Source organism: Pocillopora damicornis, chromosome 8 (genome assembly GCF_964200805.1).
Source record: "Pocillopora damicornis chromosome 8, jaPocDami1.2, whole genome shotgun sequence".
Taxonomy (NCBI): Eukaryota; Metazoa; Cnidaria; class Anthozoa; order Scleractinia; family Pocilloporidae; genus Pocillopora; species Pocillopora damicornis.
Window position 1 is genome coordinate 18012863 of NC_142677.1, and position 17382 is coordinate 18030244.

At 37.5% G+C, this 17382-nt stretch overlaps 2 protein-coding genes across 2 annotated transcripts; one reads left to right on the forward strand and one right to left on the reverse strand.

Moving 5' to 3' along the window:
- Positions 1-261: 261 nt before the first annotated feature.
- Positions 262-6618, forward strand: LOC113671876 (uncharacterized). The gene is made up of 12 exons (XM_027188133.2): positions 262-499; positions 834-882; positions 1027-1124; positions 1227-1307; positions 1970-2084; positions 2584-2633; positions 3191-3331; positions 3562-3708; positions 4208-4381; positions 4721-4835; positions 5573-5721; positions 6300-6618. Exons 1-12 carry the CDS (start codon positions 287-289, stop codon positions 6393-6395), a joined length of 1428 nt encoding a protein of 475 aa, XP_027043934.2. The 5' UTR covers positions 262-286; the 3' UTR covers positions 6396-6618.
- Positions 6487-17231, reverse strand: LOC113671875 (splicing factor 3A subunit 3). The gene is made up of 20 exons (XM_089213861.1): positions 17127-17231; positions 16670-16717; positions 15757-15809; positions 15540-15645; positions 15048-15120; positions 14775-14866; positions 14542-14624; positions 12611-12683; positions 12177-12242; positions 11843-11911; positions 11292-11359; positions 10923-10963; positions 10563-10696; positions 9800-9865; positions 9136-9234; positions 8956-9035; positions 8571-8601; positions 8017-8107; positions 7404-7459; positions 6487-6779 (listed from the first exon to the last, which is right to left on the reverse strand). The coding sequence occupies exons 1-20, from the start codon at positions 17220-17222 to the stop codon at positions 6702-6704; spliced, it is 1503 nt and encodes a 500-aa protein (XP_089069987.1). The 5' UTR covers positions 17223-17231; the 3' UTR covers positions 6487-6701.
- Between the last annotated feature and the right edge of the window lie 151 nt (positions 17232-17382).

Consider the following 17382-nt stretch of genomic DNA (forward strand, 5'->3'; position numbering starts at 1 on the left):
TGACCTTACTATCTAGACTCTTCAAAATGTCCAACATGAATCTGAAGCCCTTATTGCCTTCTATTATCCATTACAATTCAAAGGCAGTATCACAAGTATCCTCATGCTGTGCCAAGATAATTGGACCTGAGAGAGGCATTTGGGGGGAAGCGGAGAGCTGAGAACATTTCGCTTGTTCAAACAACGATATGAATACAATCATTTTGGGGGTGGGGGGCGGGGGGAAGGGAAAGGAAAGTGAGGGAAGAGGGAGGTAAGCCTGAGTTATTTTGCAAAGACGTAATCCATGCATCCCTCGTACTCAGAGCCTACCCCAACTAAGAGAAACGATTGGCTCTGGGGACGAGAATGGCGCGAGAAGGAAAAAACCTCGCAAACTTTTCATTTTCACAGCTTACGTTTCTTCTTCAATGCTCAGAACGTTAGAGAGATGAAAATTGTGTTTCGAATATTTTGGCTCTGCTTTCTTTCACAAATACTAGGTAAAATTCATGTAGAGGTAAGCGGTAACGTGTAAGTTCATTATTGTTCAAACAGCCGCTAACAATTAACACAGGCTAAGCTATATATGCTTTTGATTCAGAGGCCTATCTTTAATCGGAAAACTTCAGCTGGTGAAAGAATGAGATTATTTCATCGTTTTGGAAAGAAGTGAACTCCCGATTTCTGCAAATCGTGAATTTTGCGGTTTGGGTCTTCATTTATTGACATGATCCTTTATTGACATGATCCTTGATGATTAACCATCGCCAGTTGCTTGAATTATTCCGTACCAGTAATACGGTTAATTTCCCCACCGAAAAATGTTTCTTATTATAGTAATTTTTTTTCAGCGTTCGGGTATCTTTCCAGTAAATCCTAAAAGTTTTGGAATCCAATTCTGTAAGTAGCTACAAAACTGATCATGGCCTTACTTACACAAAACGTCGAGTGACTCTGTTTCGTTTGCAATCCATTTGAAATGAGAGAAGATTTATCGCGATCGTGTGATGTGTTTTCGTCACGATGTATCTTATTTCTCTTCAGACATAACACTTGCCAACGATGCGAAGAAAACGCTCACAATAACCCCGAAAAAACCGAGATGTTGTTGGCAAGTTAACAAAAACGACCTGGATTGTAAGGTTGGAATATTTTTATAAAACCTCTGAGAGAACCGTTTCTTTGATGAATGATATGAGACAACTTCAAATATCTGTGAACTATTTTTAATTTTTTTTAATCAGTCCATGGAGCTTATAGGTGGCAATGAAATACAGCTTCCATCACTGAAACGCGAAAATATCTCGTATGTATTTCCAAACAAAGTAAGTTCCTCGCTGATGAATGTTTACTTGTTTACTTGTTTTTTCTTATTCACACAGAAGGATCAAAAATCGATTTTACAAATAATTTAATGTAGAGATACATCAATCAGGTGTTGTGTAGCTTGGTGATAAGGAACACAAAGCACCACACAAACACACAAAATTATCCATGAACCCTTTGACTCCCACGAGTGACCAAGACAGAATTTCTCCTTACTATGCCAATACAATATTAAGCGGGTAAGTGATAAGGATAAAGAAAAATATATACTAGAAAATTATTAGTTGATCCAATACCAAATTCTTAGAACTAACATCATAAGAATTATGTGACAGATAGCAAAGAGAATTGCTAATGAAATCTTGGGAATGAAAGGGTGAGGCAAGACTTCAATCAATTTTTTGATATGTTTATTGGTTGAGAGTCTGCACTAGGGTGACTTGAATTTTGTTGTTGTGGTGTAAGTTATTGGCTTGGAATTGACCTCCCAATCAGAGAAAATTAGCTCTTTTAAGCCTTGTTAAGTATTTTAAGTGCCTTTAGAAGCAATGCTTGATAAAAATTCACCAGAGATGGGAAGGTAACAATAAGCTCTACTGAAATACCTGAAGTAACTGCCATGTACAATGTGATGAATACTCTTTGCCTTGCCTCACAACAGTACCCAATGGACAGAATTGGAAATTGTGACTTTACCTTCATGGCTGGGGAGAAACAGCTTCGACACAGAGTCAGATTTAATACCACAGAACCAAAGAAAAAATCTTGGTTAGATGGTAAATCTCTACTTGATTTATTCATATGGTTAGAGTGAAACAAAATTTGAATTATTTGTTACCTAGAATCATGTTGGATAGAGCTCATGTTTGAGTTTAGGTCTCCAAGGCAAAACTTTATGTTGACATTTTCCTGAAGTTCCTGTGTTAAACTCAGGGTCATATATTTCCCAAAAATTTGGATAGCAACATCAATTTGTAGTCATTGATTAACACTATTCCACATTTGCCCTTTACCCATCAGTAAGTTGGTTAGTAAATAAAATGAGTTACAGGTCCTCAAATATGTTACAAAATAAGTTACAGTTCCCAACCAGTCACTGAACAATCACAGCAGAACGAATAAAAAACATTCAATTAATCGAAAAATAGTTCACCTAAAATAGCAACACTCTAGCTGTATAGTGTTTTCAGACTCGGAAACCTTGTGTTTCAGGCAAAGAGGGAAGTAAATAAGAAGTATCAGATAAGTGAAAGAGAGTGCTTTTTTTCTTTACAGTTATCGGGTTTGGAGGTGACAGTTTCAGAAAATGCCGAGGAGTTGATAGGGTTAGTTTACAAGGATGTCCAGATTTTGCTAGTTGTGAAATATATAGTTTAGAAGCGCGTCCACTGAAAATACGAATCGAAAAATTTACCTATGGTCTCACTTATCTTTCTTCCAAGGTTAATGTAGGTCCAACGAAAAAGATGAAAAAAACTCCCATTTACTAAAAATGTATTAATGTGTTTTACGACACACGTGATTAGTACATTTCGATAAAGTATTCCCTTTGTTGGACTGTTCTTTTGTTATGTTTCTTCATTACTTGCTTTCACGCTCTTTTGAATTTTTCTACAGCCGTCCTTGTCGATGACCGTCGAAAAAGTTCAAAAAGCGGAAATTAAATGAATAGGTCTTGTCAATTTCTGTTCCTCTGGTACTATTAAATCCACCGGAATGACCGTGACAGTTCTAATGATGGACTTTTTCTTGATGCTTTTTGAGTACGCAATGAGAAGAGGGAGGATTTAGCAGAATCTAGTCACCTTAATAGGAATCAGACCGTCTGAAACCTGCTGATTTAGAGGATAATTCCTAACATCGTGATGATTTTTGTTACCAGGACCCCAGGAAAAATTGTGAGCCTGTGGACTGCGTTGAGAAGTACAATGGATGGAGAAATTTCTTCAAAAACTCGACAGGAAAGTGTGAAGTTATTCATGAGTGCTACACAAAGGGCAAGGAAGGAGAGCTACCTGAAATTGTAAGTGCGTCATTTATGCAGTATTGCAGAGGAAAGGCGCAGTCCTTAAATCGTGCGAAAAAACAAAAACTAAAACTAAAAAACATTGGGAAACTTTTCCATCGGGTAAGAGACTCGCGTCAAGCCCACGACCACTCACCCGGGTTGTTCAACGCATCTTGGGGAGGATTTAAGGGCGACTTAAAGGAAAGCGTGGCATAATTTGCTTGATATTGTTTACGTTGCAACAGGCATTTGACAAAGACTATAACGACTGCAAAAGTCTGGTAAGCCCTACGCTGACTAAAAAGCAGAAAAAGCAGATCTATGACAACATGGAGAGAAGCAAACTGGCGAAATTGAAGTTTACCTTAGAGGATATCAAAGAAATAAACCCGGTGAGCTGAAAATTTTAATTTTCTCAGAATGTCCAGTATATTTGAACCCCTTTATCTCACAAAGTAATCAGAGCGGTTGTTAAAGAAAAACGGTCAACGAAACAATGTCAACAACCTCGAGTGCAGAAAAACGCAGAGAAGCAAGTCCTGATGATCGGTTTGGTTTATGCATGCATGATTTCTTAAGAGGATGGTGGGATGACACGGATAACCGACTCGCGGTTGGTTGAGAGGCTAGCGCAAAATTTTGGGACCAATCACATAGCGTATTAAAAAAAGAAACCAATGCAGTCTGACCCGCAATCGAAAATTACTCTATGAAGGAGATAATGACTGGAAAAGGCCCTTACCGACTACAGGGCGTAGTCTGATCTTGAAGCCTTCAACCCATGTGTTTCCAAGACACTCTACTGTGTTTTCTGTTTCCGATTTATCCTCCAAACTTAACTTCAAGACACGAGATAATCTATCAAAATGACAGTGTTTGTTTGATTGACAGGTGCCACTCAACTGTCATCACGGCCGGCGCGTTGGTTCGGTTTGTGTTTGCAACGAAGGCTGGAAGACAAAAACTAACAATGTGCCAAAGAAAGACTTGCGGTATATCTACGACTGGTGTAATGTAAAGATCGAGAAATCAAAGAGGGCTTATCAAAGAGCCCTCATACAAGCTGTATCCTTCACCTTAAAACACTTCATTTCGACGGAATTTCTCACGACATTATTGTAAAAATCATCCAGATGGAGAGGAAATACTCAAAATCTAACATAACATTAGTTCGATACAGCGAAGGCCCGATTCACTTTCACTTAATCTGTGAGTTAGTCGATACAATTTGTCAAATTTAAGGGCCTGATTATTTCAGAGAATTAATCGTTACCTAGAATCAAATTGACTCCAAGATCAATTTTCACAGAAATTAATTGTTAATGCCTGCCTCCGAGACGAGATGAAGTAATCTTATCATCTCCTCTTCACTGAGTAGAACTGGTTTCTTAACTGACCAATCAGGGTTTGGGGGTGATGGGTTTCACCCTTCTGATTGGCTGGCTGCTGATAATATGGAGTTGTTTCATTGCCGGGACTGGAAGTGAAGGGCGCGTGAGTCAAACGTTCAAAACACTTTGTAAGTATTGCAATAGACGCATACTCCTCTAAAAGATAAGGGACTGACATCCTCATATAGCAATTTTCAATCGGGTGTCCAAAGTAATCCGAAATTGCATTGAGTTTGCTTCACTTCTTTGAACTATTGGCCTTAAAAATTTGAGATAATCTCTCACCTTGCCTATCCCGCGCTCGAGGCAGTTTCCTGAATTCTTCTTCGGGTTTCCATCGGCTCCTTACGCTAATTTTCTTTCTTCTAATTGGTTGTTATGATTACTTTTAGTTTGGTTCCACGACTCGCAATTGAAATGAGATATCTAGGTAGTATTCCTAAGGCGTTATCTTCAAGCTTTAAGAGAAATTTTCAATTGTGTCCAAAGTAATCCAAGATTTCATTGGTTTTGTTCCACTTCGCTCTGATTGTTCAAGGAAACTCGCGCCACTCTCTCAACCAATCAGATGCAATACTTTTTGTCTTCAGTGTCTAGTTCTTATTGCCTCTTTGAAGTATTTTTCCTGTCTTCTGATTGGCCGTTATTACTTTGTTGTAGGCTCTCTAGAGCTCACAGTATCTACGGGACTAAAATTAGCGACACGGGATCTGTTACTTCAGGCTCACTCGAACATCTCGTAACCCACAGTGATCTGGAAATAACTTGTGTCACAGGGCATCTTAGAGGCCCAGTCTCAAAGCTTTACTCTCTGCAGTCGAGCAAACAAATTCCCACTCGTCATAATTATTTCCTTGTTTTTCAGGGATCACTGTCGAAAGATTCTGGCGACGGAATTCTCATGGCTACATACATACATCTTATGAGCCAACCAATGACAACGAGCTTTGTTTAGCAAAGGGACAGATCGTGCAAGATATTGTTAGAGTCGACGACAAGGAGGGGTGGTACGAGGTAAAAATTGGACAAACTGAAATGTTATCAAGTGCACTTTGCATTTACCTCCACCCAAGAGGTCTAGAAATTCTCATCATAAGCTCCCACACTGCAACAAATCGTTCCATGTCAGATCAGCATAAGCTGATTCAGCCAAAGTCAGAAATCTGGAGGCACATTGATAAAGGAAAGAATCCGTCGGTCCAAGCAAGTTAGAAGCTTAAATTACCTTCCCAAAGTTACATTTTGACACTGGCATCCTATCACACGCGATCAATGCCTATTCTCGTCTTTCTTTTTTCATCGCCCACTAAGGAAAGAAGCAAGCAAGCGGTAGAGAATTGCAAAGTTTTGTACGACAATTTTTTCTCTCGCTGACATATTTTTTTCCAGCTTCATTAACATCAAGAAAGAGTAGTTGTAAACGCGTGTTCGTGTCCAGAAGGCATGGAATTTCATTTTGAAATAAAGAAGACCAGAATGTCGGTGACTCGAGGAATGTCATCCAAAATTTCGCATAACTAGGGCGCGCAAAACCCTTCTTTAACAGCACCATCAATAATTCTTTTACACAAACTATCTTAATTTCTTCGTAGGGCACATGTGACGGAGTGAGGGGACTTTTCCACCAAGACTATGTCATTATCAAAACAAGTGAATCCAAGAAGATCTCGAATTCAGCGCAAGATTAAAAGCATTTGCTTTTTACTTTGTAACACTGAATTAAAAGGTCTTTTGAGTGTTGTTCCAGACACAGTTTGTGTAATCACCACTTACATGTAATAATTGAAGCTTTTTTTTATCTTGCTTTAGACCACGCAAAAGTGTTACATTTCACAGTCGTAATTTGTAAGTTACTTGACACATAAGATGAATTTCCATGAAATCAAAGTGTTTATCGCTATGCACACTAAACAACTAAGAGAATGACACTGCTTCGTTACGTTAAAAAATACAAATTTTGAGAATAGGAGAAATAAACGAGGAATGTGACATCTTCACAACAATCCTTGACGACTCAGATCTTCAAACGTCCGTTTGTTTACAACATTTCCAAGAGAATCTTCGTATTCTTCCTACAAACAGAATCAAAGTAAGGTGATTAAGACCTTGCAATCGCTCGTTATCACCGGTTCCCTTCGCTGTTGCTCTTTGAGATGTCACGGGCTAAGCGTTCCATAACATCTCAAAGGAAAGGTGGAAAGGAGACTATGTCATCACTCGATCATCTTCAAATAATCAAAAGTTACTTCATCGATACTTCACTCCGCCACAAAATTAAATACTCGCCACAAATAATATGTTCGAATGGGAACCACGAAGACTAGGTGAATTTAGTGGAGGCTTTCGGAAAACTTCCCAAGAGAAATAAGGTGAAAATTTCTTTTCTGACCAATGAATAAATAACTTCTCAAGTTCAATAATCACACAGATCACCCGGCGGCATCGGTCATGAAATACACGCCTAAACACTAGTTAGCATAAGGAGTCGTCGTATGACGCTTCAGAGTTCCTTTGCCACTGTGTGTGTCTTAGAAATAAAAACACCACAACTAAAAAAGACCATATGTAGGCATGTTATCAATACCAATTTCACGGAATCAAAACAGTGGTTGCATCTACCAAGAAAGGAGTTACCGTAACTAAACAACGGTACAGACAGGAAAGTAAGCAAAACTCGAAACTTTGGATGGATTTACCTCTTGATCAGGAAGCCAGCGTTCTTTGGCCTTCACAGCCTTCAACTTATGCCATACTGTGATAAAAAATAAAAAAATTAAAAATAAAAAACGGTAATGAAAAAGAAACAAGTTGCGTTTACAGCAAAAATAAGGGAAGAACATGAGGCACTTTTGGACAACTACAGCTTAGTGTTAATAAAAAACCCAGGCATCTGTGGTATAAGTAAGAAGAGTATGTGTCTTTCATAGTGATTTTTATCTCCAAGCTGACAAGCTAGAGAGCTGCGCCTTAGAGCTTCCGACAGTAAGTCCCATGCAGTTTATGTTTCACCATTACTAAAGCCCACAAAATTAAAGGTCTGGTACGTTTTACTGTACTACGGTTGAGTGTACAGATAACAAAATACACTCTGCTGGATGCGGACGCTCACACTCTATGCCTCAATGTCTCGCTAGCATTTTTGCATTCCTGTATAAATGTTCTCCCATTCCCCACCCACTCACGAGCACCACTCATAAACACGGTTTAAACGATGTAAACTGCGATGGACTCATCGCAACAAGCGTTCATGAGCACCCTACAAATAATTATTAATTATCATTAAAAACGACAGAAGAAATCGATCATTACATGCAACAGCATCTTCTATCAAAGTGACGTTGGCAAAATGCGCTGTATTTGGGATTCCAAGACATCTCATGCCGTGTGCGTGACGCCATTCCTATGTAATAAACAACAAATTTAAAATTATAAAACGCTATAGAGTCTTCAAGCTGGGCTCAATTTTCAAATTAGTGTCGAAAGTATAAATCATGGATTGTAATGATTTTTCCCCATCGTCTCTCTAATTGGTCGAGAAAACTCGCGCCATAATCTATAACAATAACATGTAAAACCAATCGTAATTTGATCACTCGCCTTTTCCCGTCGCGCGCTTCACGCGGGTTACTTATTTTCACTTTGAAATCTCATTGGCTTGACGTGACGTTGCCATCGTGTTCTGATAGGCCGTTGTGATTCATTTGGTTTTGGTTTTTAACGATAAATGCGCCTTAACCTTTCTTGCGACTTAACTTGGCGCGAACGTTGACATTACATAAAAAAATAAGAAATACCGCAAGTCCGTCATAGAGCTCTAGTGCAAATATAAAGCTTGCAGTAACGCTAAAAGAGATTCATCATACCGCGAAATGCCTCTGGAACGCCTTTGGACCCCTGTAACGAACAAATATCATCATTAGCTACCTTAAAAATGCAACATCTATAACGACGAAATCCTAAATTCTAACTAAGCGAAAGACAAAAATTCTTATTCCAATATTGGTAAGTGACGCATGAGAAAGATATAGTAAACATGGGATAACTGCCGACAAACTTTGTTTTCACTCGAACAACTTGTGCACTCTTGCCGTGGAAAACGTCTATTTCACCCCTTTGAACTCGGTAGGATACATTATATGGAATATTAAGAAAAAAAGTTCAGCGGAAAACTCCTCTACGCATTAAATCAAAAATCAAAAATCAAAAATCAACGTCCACTGATTTTCAAATATTGTACGTTGCTCAAACCTGTAAGTGAAGTTGCCACATATCTCACAGCTGTAGCTTATATTCAGCCCGTGCAACTTATACAGCCAATATGGAATAGGCTAGAAAATAAAAACATTGAAAACACCACCGTCAGTACATCCATAGAGTAGTGTAGAGTTTAGCATCATGCATGAGCAAGATGTAAGGCAAAGGAGGTACCTTTCCATCCCATCCAAGAGGTAAATTTTTAGGATTATAAAGGACGGTTTCCTCATCATCAGAATCTGACTCGTGGCCCTCTTCATGCTCTTCTTCTTCCTGTTGAAAAACATTTAAGATGCTGTAAATTTGCGAAGAAATTTTATACTGAGCAGAATGTAATCTGGGTTGTGCTTGTTTTACTTCACTGTGCTCTGTTATTGGTCTACAAACGCCCTGTCAACCAATCAGATTCGAATAAATCATGACTTGGTGATCCACGTTTTAGTTCGAACATGCAAGGATAATCTTGGCCATTTCTAGCCGTGGTCATGACTAATTTGGACTGGCTTTCAGATCAGATGTAAAACGAAAACCAATGGTGACTTAATCACCACGTTTTCTCGCGCTTCAATAGGCTCCCTTTTTTCTCTTCGAGTTCTCATTGGCTACTGGCTAGATTCTCCTTTTTCTTTTTGGTGAAGGTGTGACGACTTCGGTTTAGGTTTTTACGACACTCGGACCGAAAATCGTCAAATATTTTATTTATAAAGATGGCTTAATAAAGTTAAAACACAAATAAGAATGGTGTTATTTATTTTTTGGTTTTGTAGAAGAAGGACCCTAAATGGCAAGATTTTACTCGCATATAATGCAAAATCTATTTTTTAGCGCAAACATTTACCTCCAATTCATCGGACGTGCGTGCTTGCTTTCGCTCAACATTCTCCCTTGTGGCTTGTCTCTGTTCCTGTCATGAAAAATCGCAAGACATATCAATTATGCTAGCTTATGTATTAATATTTTAGCCATAGCATGAGGGTTTTATGCCAAAGCATTCAAAACCGAGCATAACTTTTTTAATCCTCAATTTGCATAAACCACCTTCTGTACCATTGGCCTGAGGCGTAGTGTTACTGAAACGGGTATATTATAGTGAAAAACCATGAGGCTGAAGTCGAAACTACTCTTTGTGTTGAAAATATGCCGGGCAAATAGGACTTGTGTTGACTTCATAGGCAGAAAACTTCATTTTTACAACCGGTAGACTTTAAGGAAAATCTGACGGAGTTACTTGTAAGTAAAAGGTACTACACTCGAGCCCAGTGACCCATCAAGCTGGAGCTCATCCCGGTTTCTGTGCCATGAAGCTCCTACGAGTATTTCTACCCCTCCCCCCCCCCCCCCCCATAGGATGGTAGTCCATTGCAAGGTCACCCCCAGCATTTCATCGGGATTCCTTGACAATTCGCCGGTATCCATTTATACTCCTGGGTGGAGACAGGCACGGCATTTCCCACTAGTAGTTACCTGTTATGAGTTAAAAACCAATCCACAAGAGGGCATACTCCAATAAACTTTATGTACTGTTGTAGGTCGCATGGCCTCTAAAATGTAACCCCGTAATAATCTATATGTATTCAATAAACGATAATTGTCACACTCACTCCAAGAAGCTCTGTTAAGTGGTAAACCTGAGCCTCAACAGCTGCGATGTCTTTTTGTTTCTGTGCATTATCACGTCCTTTGCCAGCTCTTGATTTCGCAAAAAATGATGGATCCAGTTGATCTAGTGGTACTCCTGATTAAAAAACAATAATAAACGCGTGTTGAGTCCATTTCAGATATAAAGCTGAGTTTAGCTTGCTATTGCAGAACAAGAGGGTTGGTTGTTTTACCACATCTACTGTATATGCTGTCAGGAATACTGCAGCATACTTACATTAAAGTTACTACTAGAAAATGAATCTTCACAAAAGACAGCTACCAGTAAATGTATGTAAAGCAGCTCTTAGAGAAATCTCTACCTTTTGTGCTAAACAGTCTTTGTGCTCTATCCTCGAGTGTCCTGTAACAAATTGAAAACAAATTAATAATACTAATAATAATAATGATAATAATAATAATAATAATAATAATAATAAACAAATGAATTGTTTAAATTTAGACTACATGTACATCGCAAGGAGCCAAACAGAATTCAAATTGTAATATTGCACAAGTAACCAAACTCTAGCCCAAGACAATGAAGGTAACCAGGCACAAGTCTTGTATATTACTAGTCAATTGGGTAAAAAGAGTTTACTAGACCAATGGCACAGAGAAAGAAAGCTGGACTACTTTTCCCTGCTAATGACATCAAGTATAACATCGTGTGACCAGTTAGCAATACTCACCCTCCACATTTCAAGCCTAAAGCTTGCAAAGCTTGTTTCAGTCGATCCAGTCCCAAGGAAGCCAGTTCCTTTTTGAATTGATATAAATACATTTTGATAAGTAACAGTAACTTACAGTTATTAGACTTTCTACCACACTATTGACAGTCTGGTGATTCCCCAAACTTCCTACATGTAAAATTCTTTACACTTTGTTGGACCTGTTCAGCGACACTTGCCAAGGCCACTGTTCACTCCCCCTTGCTCTGACATTCGGAATGCATTTCTGAATGTCAAAATGCATTTCTGAAAGAAGAGATGGATTTGAAGTCCATCAGAAACTGAACATACTCTCACTGTACCCTGGTCAAAAAAAGATTTAAAATGGCCTATGTGGCTCACTGTAGAGTCTCAGTGGCTCGATGATAGTCAGTGGGAGCATTAAATTCAATGGTTAGAGGTTCAATTCCTCTAGGGAACTCAGAGTAATTTCTTATTCCCACACTTGAGACATTTTTCCTTTAAGAGTTATGACTCCGTTTTGTTTTCAACTTTGATAACCATATATGTACCTCTGGAGATGAAAAGGCAGACAAGTCAAGATGGGCCCCAGAATGAGCTAAGGCACTGCTTGCATCTTTCTGTAAATGATAAAAAACAAAACTCACTGTTTGTAATAATCACATGGTTGTATATCAGTGCAATCCAAATGAACAGTATGTTGTAAAATATCTGATGAGGAAATCACAAATAAGAATTTGAAATTGAATCAGTTTTGGCCAAATGATGAGAGTTGAATGGAGTGAGTTGTTGGATAAGAGAAGCCTTGCTCACAAATTGTATATGTTCCATGAATCCCACTCATAGAAATATTAAAATTGTATAATATGGGTGCTTTATTCTTACCATCCATCCTGGAAAGTTTCCTTTAGACCATTGTTCTTCAAATGCTGACATAACTTTCTCCAGTTCCTAGAGAAGATCAAAATGTGAATTACCAGACAAATTGAAGGATTGCAAAAAGACTGTGTTAGTATTCAGGCAGCCAAGCAAGAAACTTTGGCCAAACCTCCCCTTCCTCCCCCCCTCAAAAAAAAAACTAAAACAAGGTGGGGGAAGGAGAAGGGGAAAGGCCCACAACACATTTTCATGCAGTAGATATTACAAGCACAGCATTGCAATTGGCTAGGTTTAATATTCAGTCTCTCAAATAATTTCATTGGGATTGCACTCGGTTAAATCACATCTAGGACTTCTTTTTAACAAATTTTAACTTATAAAGACATAAGTTTGCAATTATTATTAATTAACCTATACAAAAAGACTGACTAAGAACCTACCCCTTCCAGGTCATATAGAGGTAAAACCCTATGTGTATAATCATACAGATAGTCCAGGAGAGCTTCAATATACCTAAGAGACCAAACATCATATACCTAAGTTAAAATCACAAAATAACTTCCAGGAATGTACAGAAGGTGTCTTAATGGAACCACCTCTATAACTGTTATCAGTGTCATTTGCATCACCAGCAATTATTTTCATAGATCATTCACATGTATACTTGTGATAGAAGCAAACCCAAAAACTTAAATAAAATTCTTATGAGGAAGATTTTCATAGGTTGGGAAGTGGTTCCTGTGATTCTTCAGCCATACACTTTGAATAACAAAGTTTTCTTGAATATGTCAGTGGTTGAACAAAACACTAAAACAAAGGAATATCCTCTGGAAGGTGATCGAACTCGACACTATTTGTTTTCTACCCGCCTTGCTCCTCACAATACTTCATTGGATCTGAACCCATCGATATGTCCTTAATATAAAGTGGATATGGTTTGAAATTGATTCTCTTGTCTTCTCACTATGCAATTAATGAGGTATTCAGTCGCCGGCAGTTCAACTGGCCAAAGCCAACTCGCTGACGTGTGAAATCGAGTAGAGACGTCGACAAGTTGGTCTTCAATCCAGTACAACTTATTAGAAGATAGACCTATAGAAAAGTAAATGATATTTTGTGAAGAAACAATTTTGTTTTTAGGGATTTCAAGGCGAACAAAGCAAGGTGAATATCGCCATTGACCAAAAAAGCTTTAGGCGCGAACAAGTTATTGTGTGACAACCATAACAACCAGGCAGAACAACATGTTTTTTTAACTTTAAAGAATGATTTATTTATGATCCAGAACATTTGATTTACGATAAGATTTGATATATTATAAAGATCAAGTGAACATGTGAAAGCTATGCATATCATGCAATTATTCTGAAGGTCCATTTAATCTTGACATCGATTCCAATAATTGAGCAGCTGTCTTTTCACCATTCTCATATTTCACACAACAACTCATTCACATCTAAAGCTTTTTTGGTCATTGGTGATGTTCACCTTGCTTTATTCACCTGGAGATCCTTATAAACTTTGTTGGAAATAAAAAGTTTTTTTTTGTCTAGAAAGCCAAGTTTTTTTAAAAAAACTGACCAATTGACATGATGAGTTTCCACAGTATTGTTGTCACACAACAACTTGTTTGCATCTGAAGCTTTTATATTCATTGGCAATGTTTACTTTGCTTTATTCGCCATGAGATCCTTATAAACTTTGTTGAAAGAAAACAAAATTGTTTTTTTCACTAAATATCTTTTACTTTTCTATATGTCTACCTTCTAATAAGTTGTACTGGATTGAAGACCAACTTGCCAACATCTCTACTCGATTTTACATGTCGGCGAGTTGACATTGGCGAGTTGAACCATTGGCGACTTGACCATCATTAATGATAATTGTCTTTGTTTTTAAAGGCTACACTTTTCAGTCTTATTAACAGTCAGTATGGGGTGTAAATGAAAAAGAAATCAAGAAAGTCAAACATTTAAGGTTATCATAATCCTAACAGGCTAGGGCTAATCAGTTGGCTCTATTTAACCCTTCACAGCCTAACATCAGAATGCATATTCTCCATACTGCTCTCTAAACATTTCCTAAGGAGCTGACAAGGAGAATTTGTTTAATAATAAAAAGCTTCTTTGGTTGATAATCATTTACTTTATTCTCATGACCTTAATATATGATTCCAGGGCAATATTGTAAGGAGAAATTAGATGCTAGTCACTTGTGGGAGTCAAAGGCTTGAAACTCAACAAAGAAGTTTAACTCAGACCACTAAAAAACCAAATCTAAGTGGAGAGAGGGTCTCCAAACAACAAGTCCACAATGTGTAAACATTCTTAGAACCAGATTCATACATCAAAGATTCAAATGATCAACTTACCTTCTATACTCTGGGTTTTTCTTTTCTTTTGCAATATCAAAAAGTCTGTCAAATGTTTCTAGGTAGGTTAGGTAATCGATGCGCTGTAGAATGCCAAAGAGTAGCATTAAAATGTCTTTAACAGATGTGGACAAAACATAAGTGTGCAAAAAAGACTCTTGATGCAAAATGCATATTCAAGATGTATACAGTGGTAACTGACTCTATGCTCTCTAATTGAATCACAAGCCCACCTCCACTCCTCTCAAGTTTAGAAACTTGTCATACAGTTCATGCAGGTCCAAGTATTTTCCATATCCTTCTTCATCTGTAAACTCTACAACATCTGGATAGAGAAAAATAATAATTTAAAGAACCAAAATAAGCATGATAATAAAACAGATTTGGCCATAGCTGATCAATGCTGTTAAAAACATGTAATTTAAAACCTATCTTACAATTTAGATTACTTTATTAAATTCTAAATTAGCAGAACGCAAGTCACATTCATCATTAGTAACACTCACTTTGCATTTCATCTGCTGGATTATCACGTGCCTCCTTGAGCTTTATAAATTCCATCTGCATTGGTTCTGCAACCTGGAGAAAAAAATATGACAACTGACAGAGAAATGTTGCAGTTACCATAATTGAACTGCAGTTGAAATAAAAAAAATACTTGAAATTGCAGACTAAGATACTGCTAATGTACTCCTGAAAAAAAATCATCTCTAACACATTGTCTGTTTCTCAAGTGTTAGAGAAGAAACATTATTTGAATGAATTGAACCTGCTGTGTCCAGTTTAAGTATTTTGACGCTCGGATCTTTCTTCACTTCTTTGATTTGAAAACAGTAGAATTTATTGACATGTAGTTTTTCAAAAAGGAATTACATGTAAGCAGCAGCAGTACTCATGATTGCACTCTCTTGACAGAAATTAATGTGGTCCCAAAGGAATCTCTGGTTTCAAGAATTGACTCTACACATGCACATCAGGTAAACTTTATTGAAGTTTACCTCATTTGGGAATTTTCTGTGATATTCCTTTAGACTCCTGAGACGGGCATAAAACTCTGCAAACTCATTAGGTCCAGACAAAGCTGAAACTTCTTCTTTGCGTAAACTACAAATCAAAGGTGTCTCAAGTTTAATGTAAACATAATAAGTATTTCCTGGACAAAATTACAATATCACAGATTTGAAACAATGTCACTCTGCACTGGAATTAACTCACCCATCCTTATCCTCATAAAGGCTTGAAAGTGTCTCTGCATTTAAAGCTGATCGCTTTATACATGAAAAAAAAAAGGGAATCAATATAAGGGGGGGCATTTAAACAAGTGAAGAAATTATCCTTATAGGCAAGCTGCAAAGTTGTAAAACAGATTCATGAGAATATTGGACATAATTACAATCACAATCACAATCCAAATTATCACCTGAAAACATACAACTACCCCTGTATCTACCGCGAAGAAGGCTGGACAATCCTCTTGCAAGATACAATATCAAATGCACTTGATGTTTTCAAACTGCGCTATGCTAACTTGTCCCACACATTGAGATTTTGGAATAGATTTTTTCCTCTCTTTGATCACAAAAGTCAAATATATTCATGTATCATGTTATAAGCTAGTTTTGTAAAGCTTAGCTGCTAAATAACAATAATAATTATTAACTGGATGAATGAGTTATCCAACCATTGAACCAGAGAAGACATACAAGTAAAAGTCAAGGTAAATGTCAAACAACAACAAAAATTTTAGTTAAAAAAAACTGTTAAAAAATAAAAATTAAGTGCTTTGTTCTTATAAAAGGCATGATCTACATGTAAATATGCAAAATGAAACAAAACCCTCAAACCAGAATTTTGAGAAAAGACGAGCTTGGAAATTCGTGCTATTTTTGAAAATCAGTGTTGTTAAAAAAGTGCATTAAAGCGCTGACCTAACACCCTAAGATGCTGATGCAAAACAAACACCGACCTGGGAAAAATTTGTTATCTCAAATGTGACTAATTAATATTCCTTGAAAAATGGGACCAGAGAAGCAATTCAGGAAAATTGAGCAACAGATAATCGAAGTTTGACAACTAAGCCATGATCCAACAAGTTCAGCTGTTACACTGTAGAAAAACTCTCATTTACCTCCAATAAAATCTTCACTTGATGATCAGAATTAATCTGTTCTTTTCCCTGCAAAGATAAAAAAGTTATATATTTTTAGGGTGTACAAGCGTGTTAGAATCGTTTTGTTTTGTTTTGAAACATTTTCCTCTCAGGATACCCGCAAAACACAAACCCTAGGATTAATGCTGGCAGTTCACCGTAATTCCTTATTTGTATCTCTGAGGGGAACAAATCAATTCAGAATCAATTACAAGCTCTGCAGGGCAACTAGATGTAGTGTTCCAAACATCGTATAGGATAGCGCAGAAGCACTGTGAGGCTAAGTTAAATAACTTTACTCAGGGCTATTCCTTGAGTTACCAATCATTTCCCCTACAAAACTTATAATCCTTGCATAGTAAAGAGAAATTGTTTTCAACCGTAAGCAACTCAAAGCACGGTTATGATAAACAAGTAATTGTAGGCGACTTTTTACCAATTGTTTCTTGTGCAAAACTTCATCTGCCATGGCATTTTCCAATCTTTCCCTTTCCTCGTGAAGTCTCCTTTGCTGCTCTAAGAGATTCTCCATAATTTCCTACTTAGATGTCACGTTTGACGAAATCAAACCTTCATAACTCCTGACAGAGCCTCCACATGTAGACAACTAACAAAATGGCGTCAATGATCACGAGCCGACAGAAAGAACTTTCAGCGGTATCACAGAAAACCACGTGTCTGAAATTCCTTAC

Excerpts from the sequence above, each read along its gene's own strand:
- LOC113671875 (XM_089213861.1), bottom strand. The coding sequence starts at position 17,222 with ATGGAGAATCTCTTAGAGCAGCAAAGGAGACTTCACGAGGAAAGGGAA. Across the intron at positions 10,697-10,922 it reads AAGACTGTTTAGCACAAAAG|GAGTACCACTAGATCAACTG; the intron begins GTAGAGATTTCT and ends TTTTTTAATCAG. Across the intron at positions 9,036-9,135 it reads CTCTTGGATGGGATGGAAAG|CCTATTCCATATTGGCTGTA; the intron begins GTACCTCCTTTG and ends TTTATTTTCTAG.
- LOC113671876 (XM_027188133.2), top strand. The coding sequence starts at position 287 with ATGCATCCCTCGTACTCAGAGCCTACCCCAACTAAGAGAAACGATTGG. Across the intron at positions 883-1,026 it reads AAGTTTTGGAATCCAATTCT|ACATAACACTTGCCAACGAT; the intron begins GTAAGTAGCTAC and ends ATTTCTCTTCAG. Across the intron at positions 3,332-3,561 it reads AAGGAGAGCTACCTGAAATT|GCATTTGACAAAGACTATAA; the intron begins GTAAGTGCGTCA and ends ACGTTGCAACAG.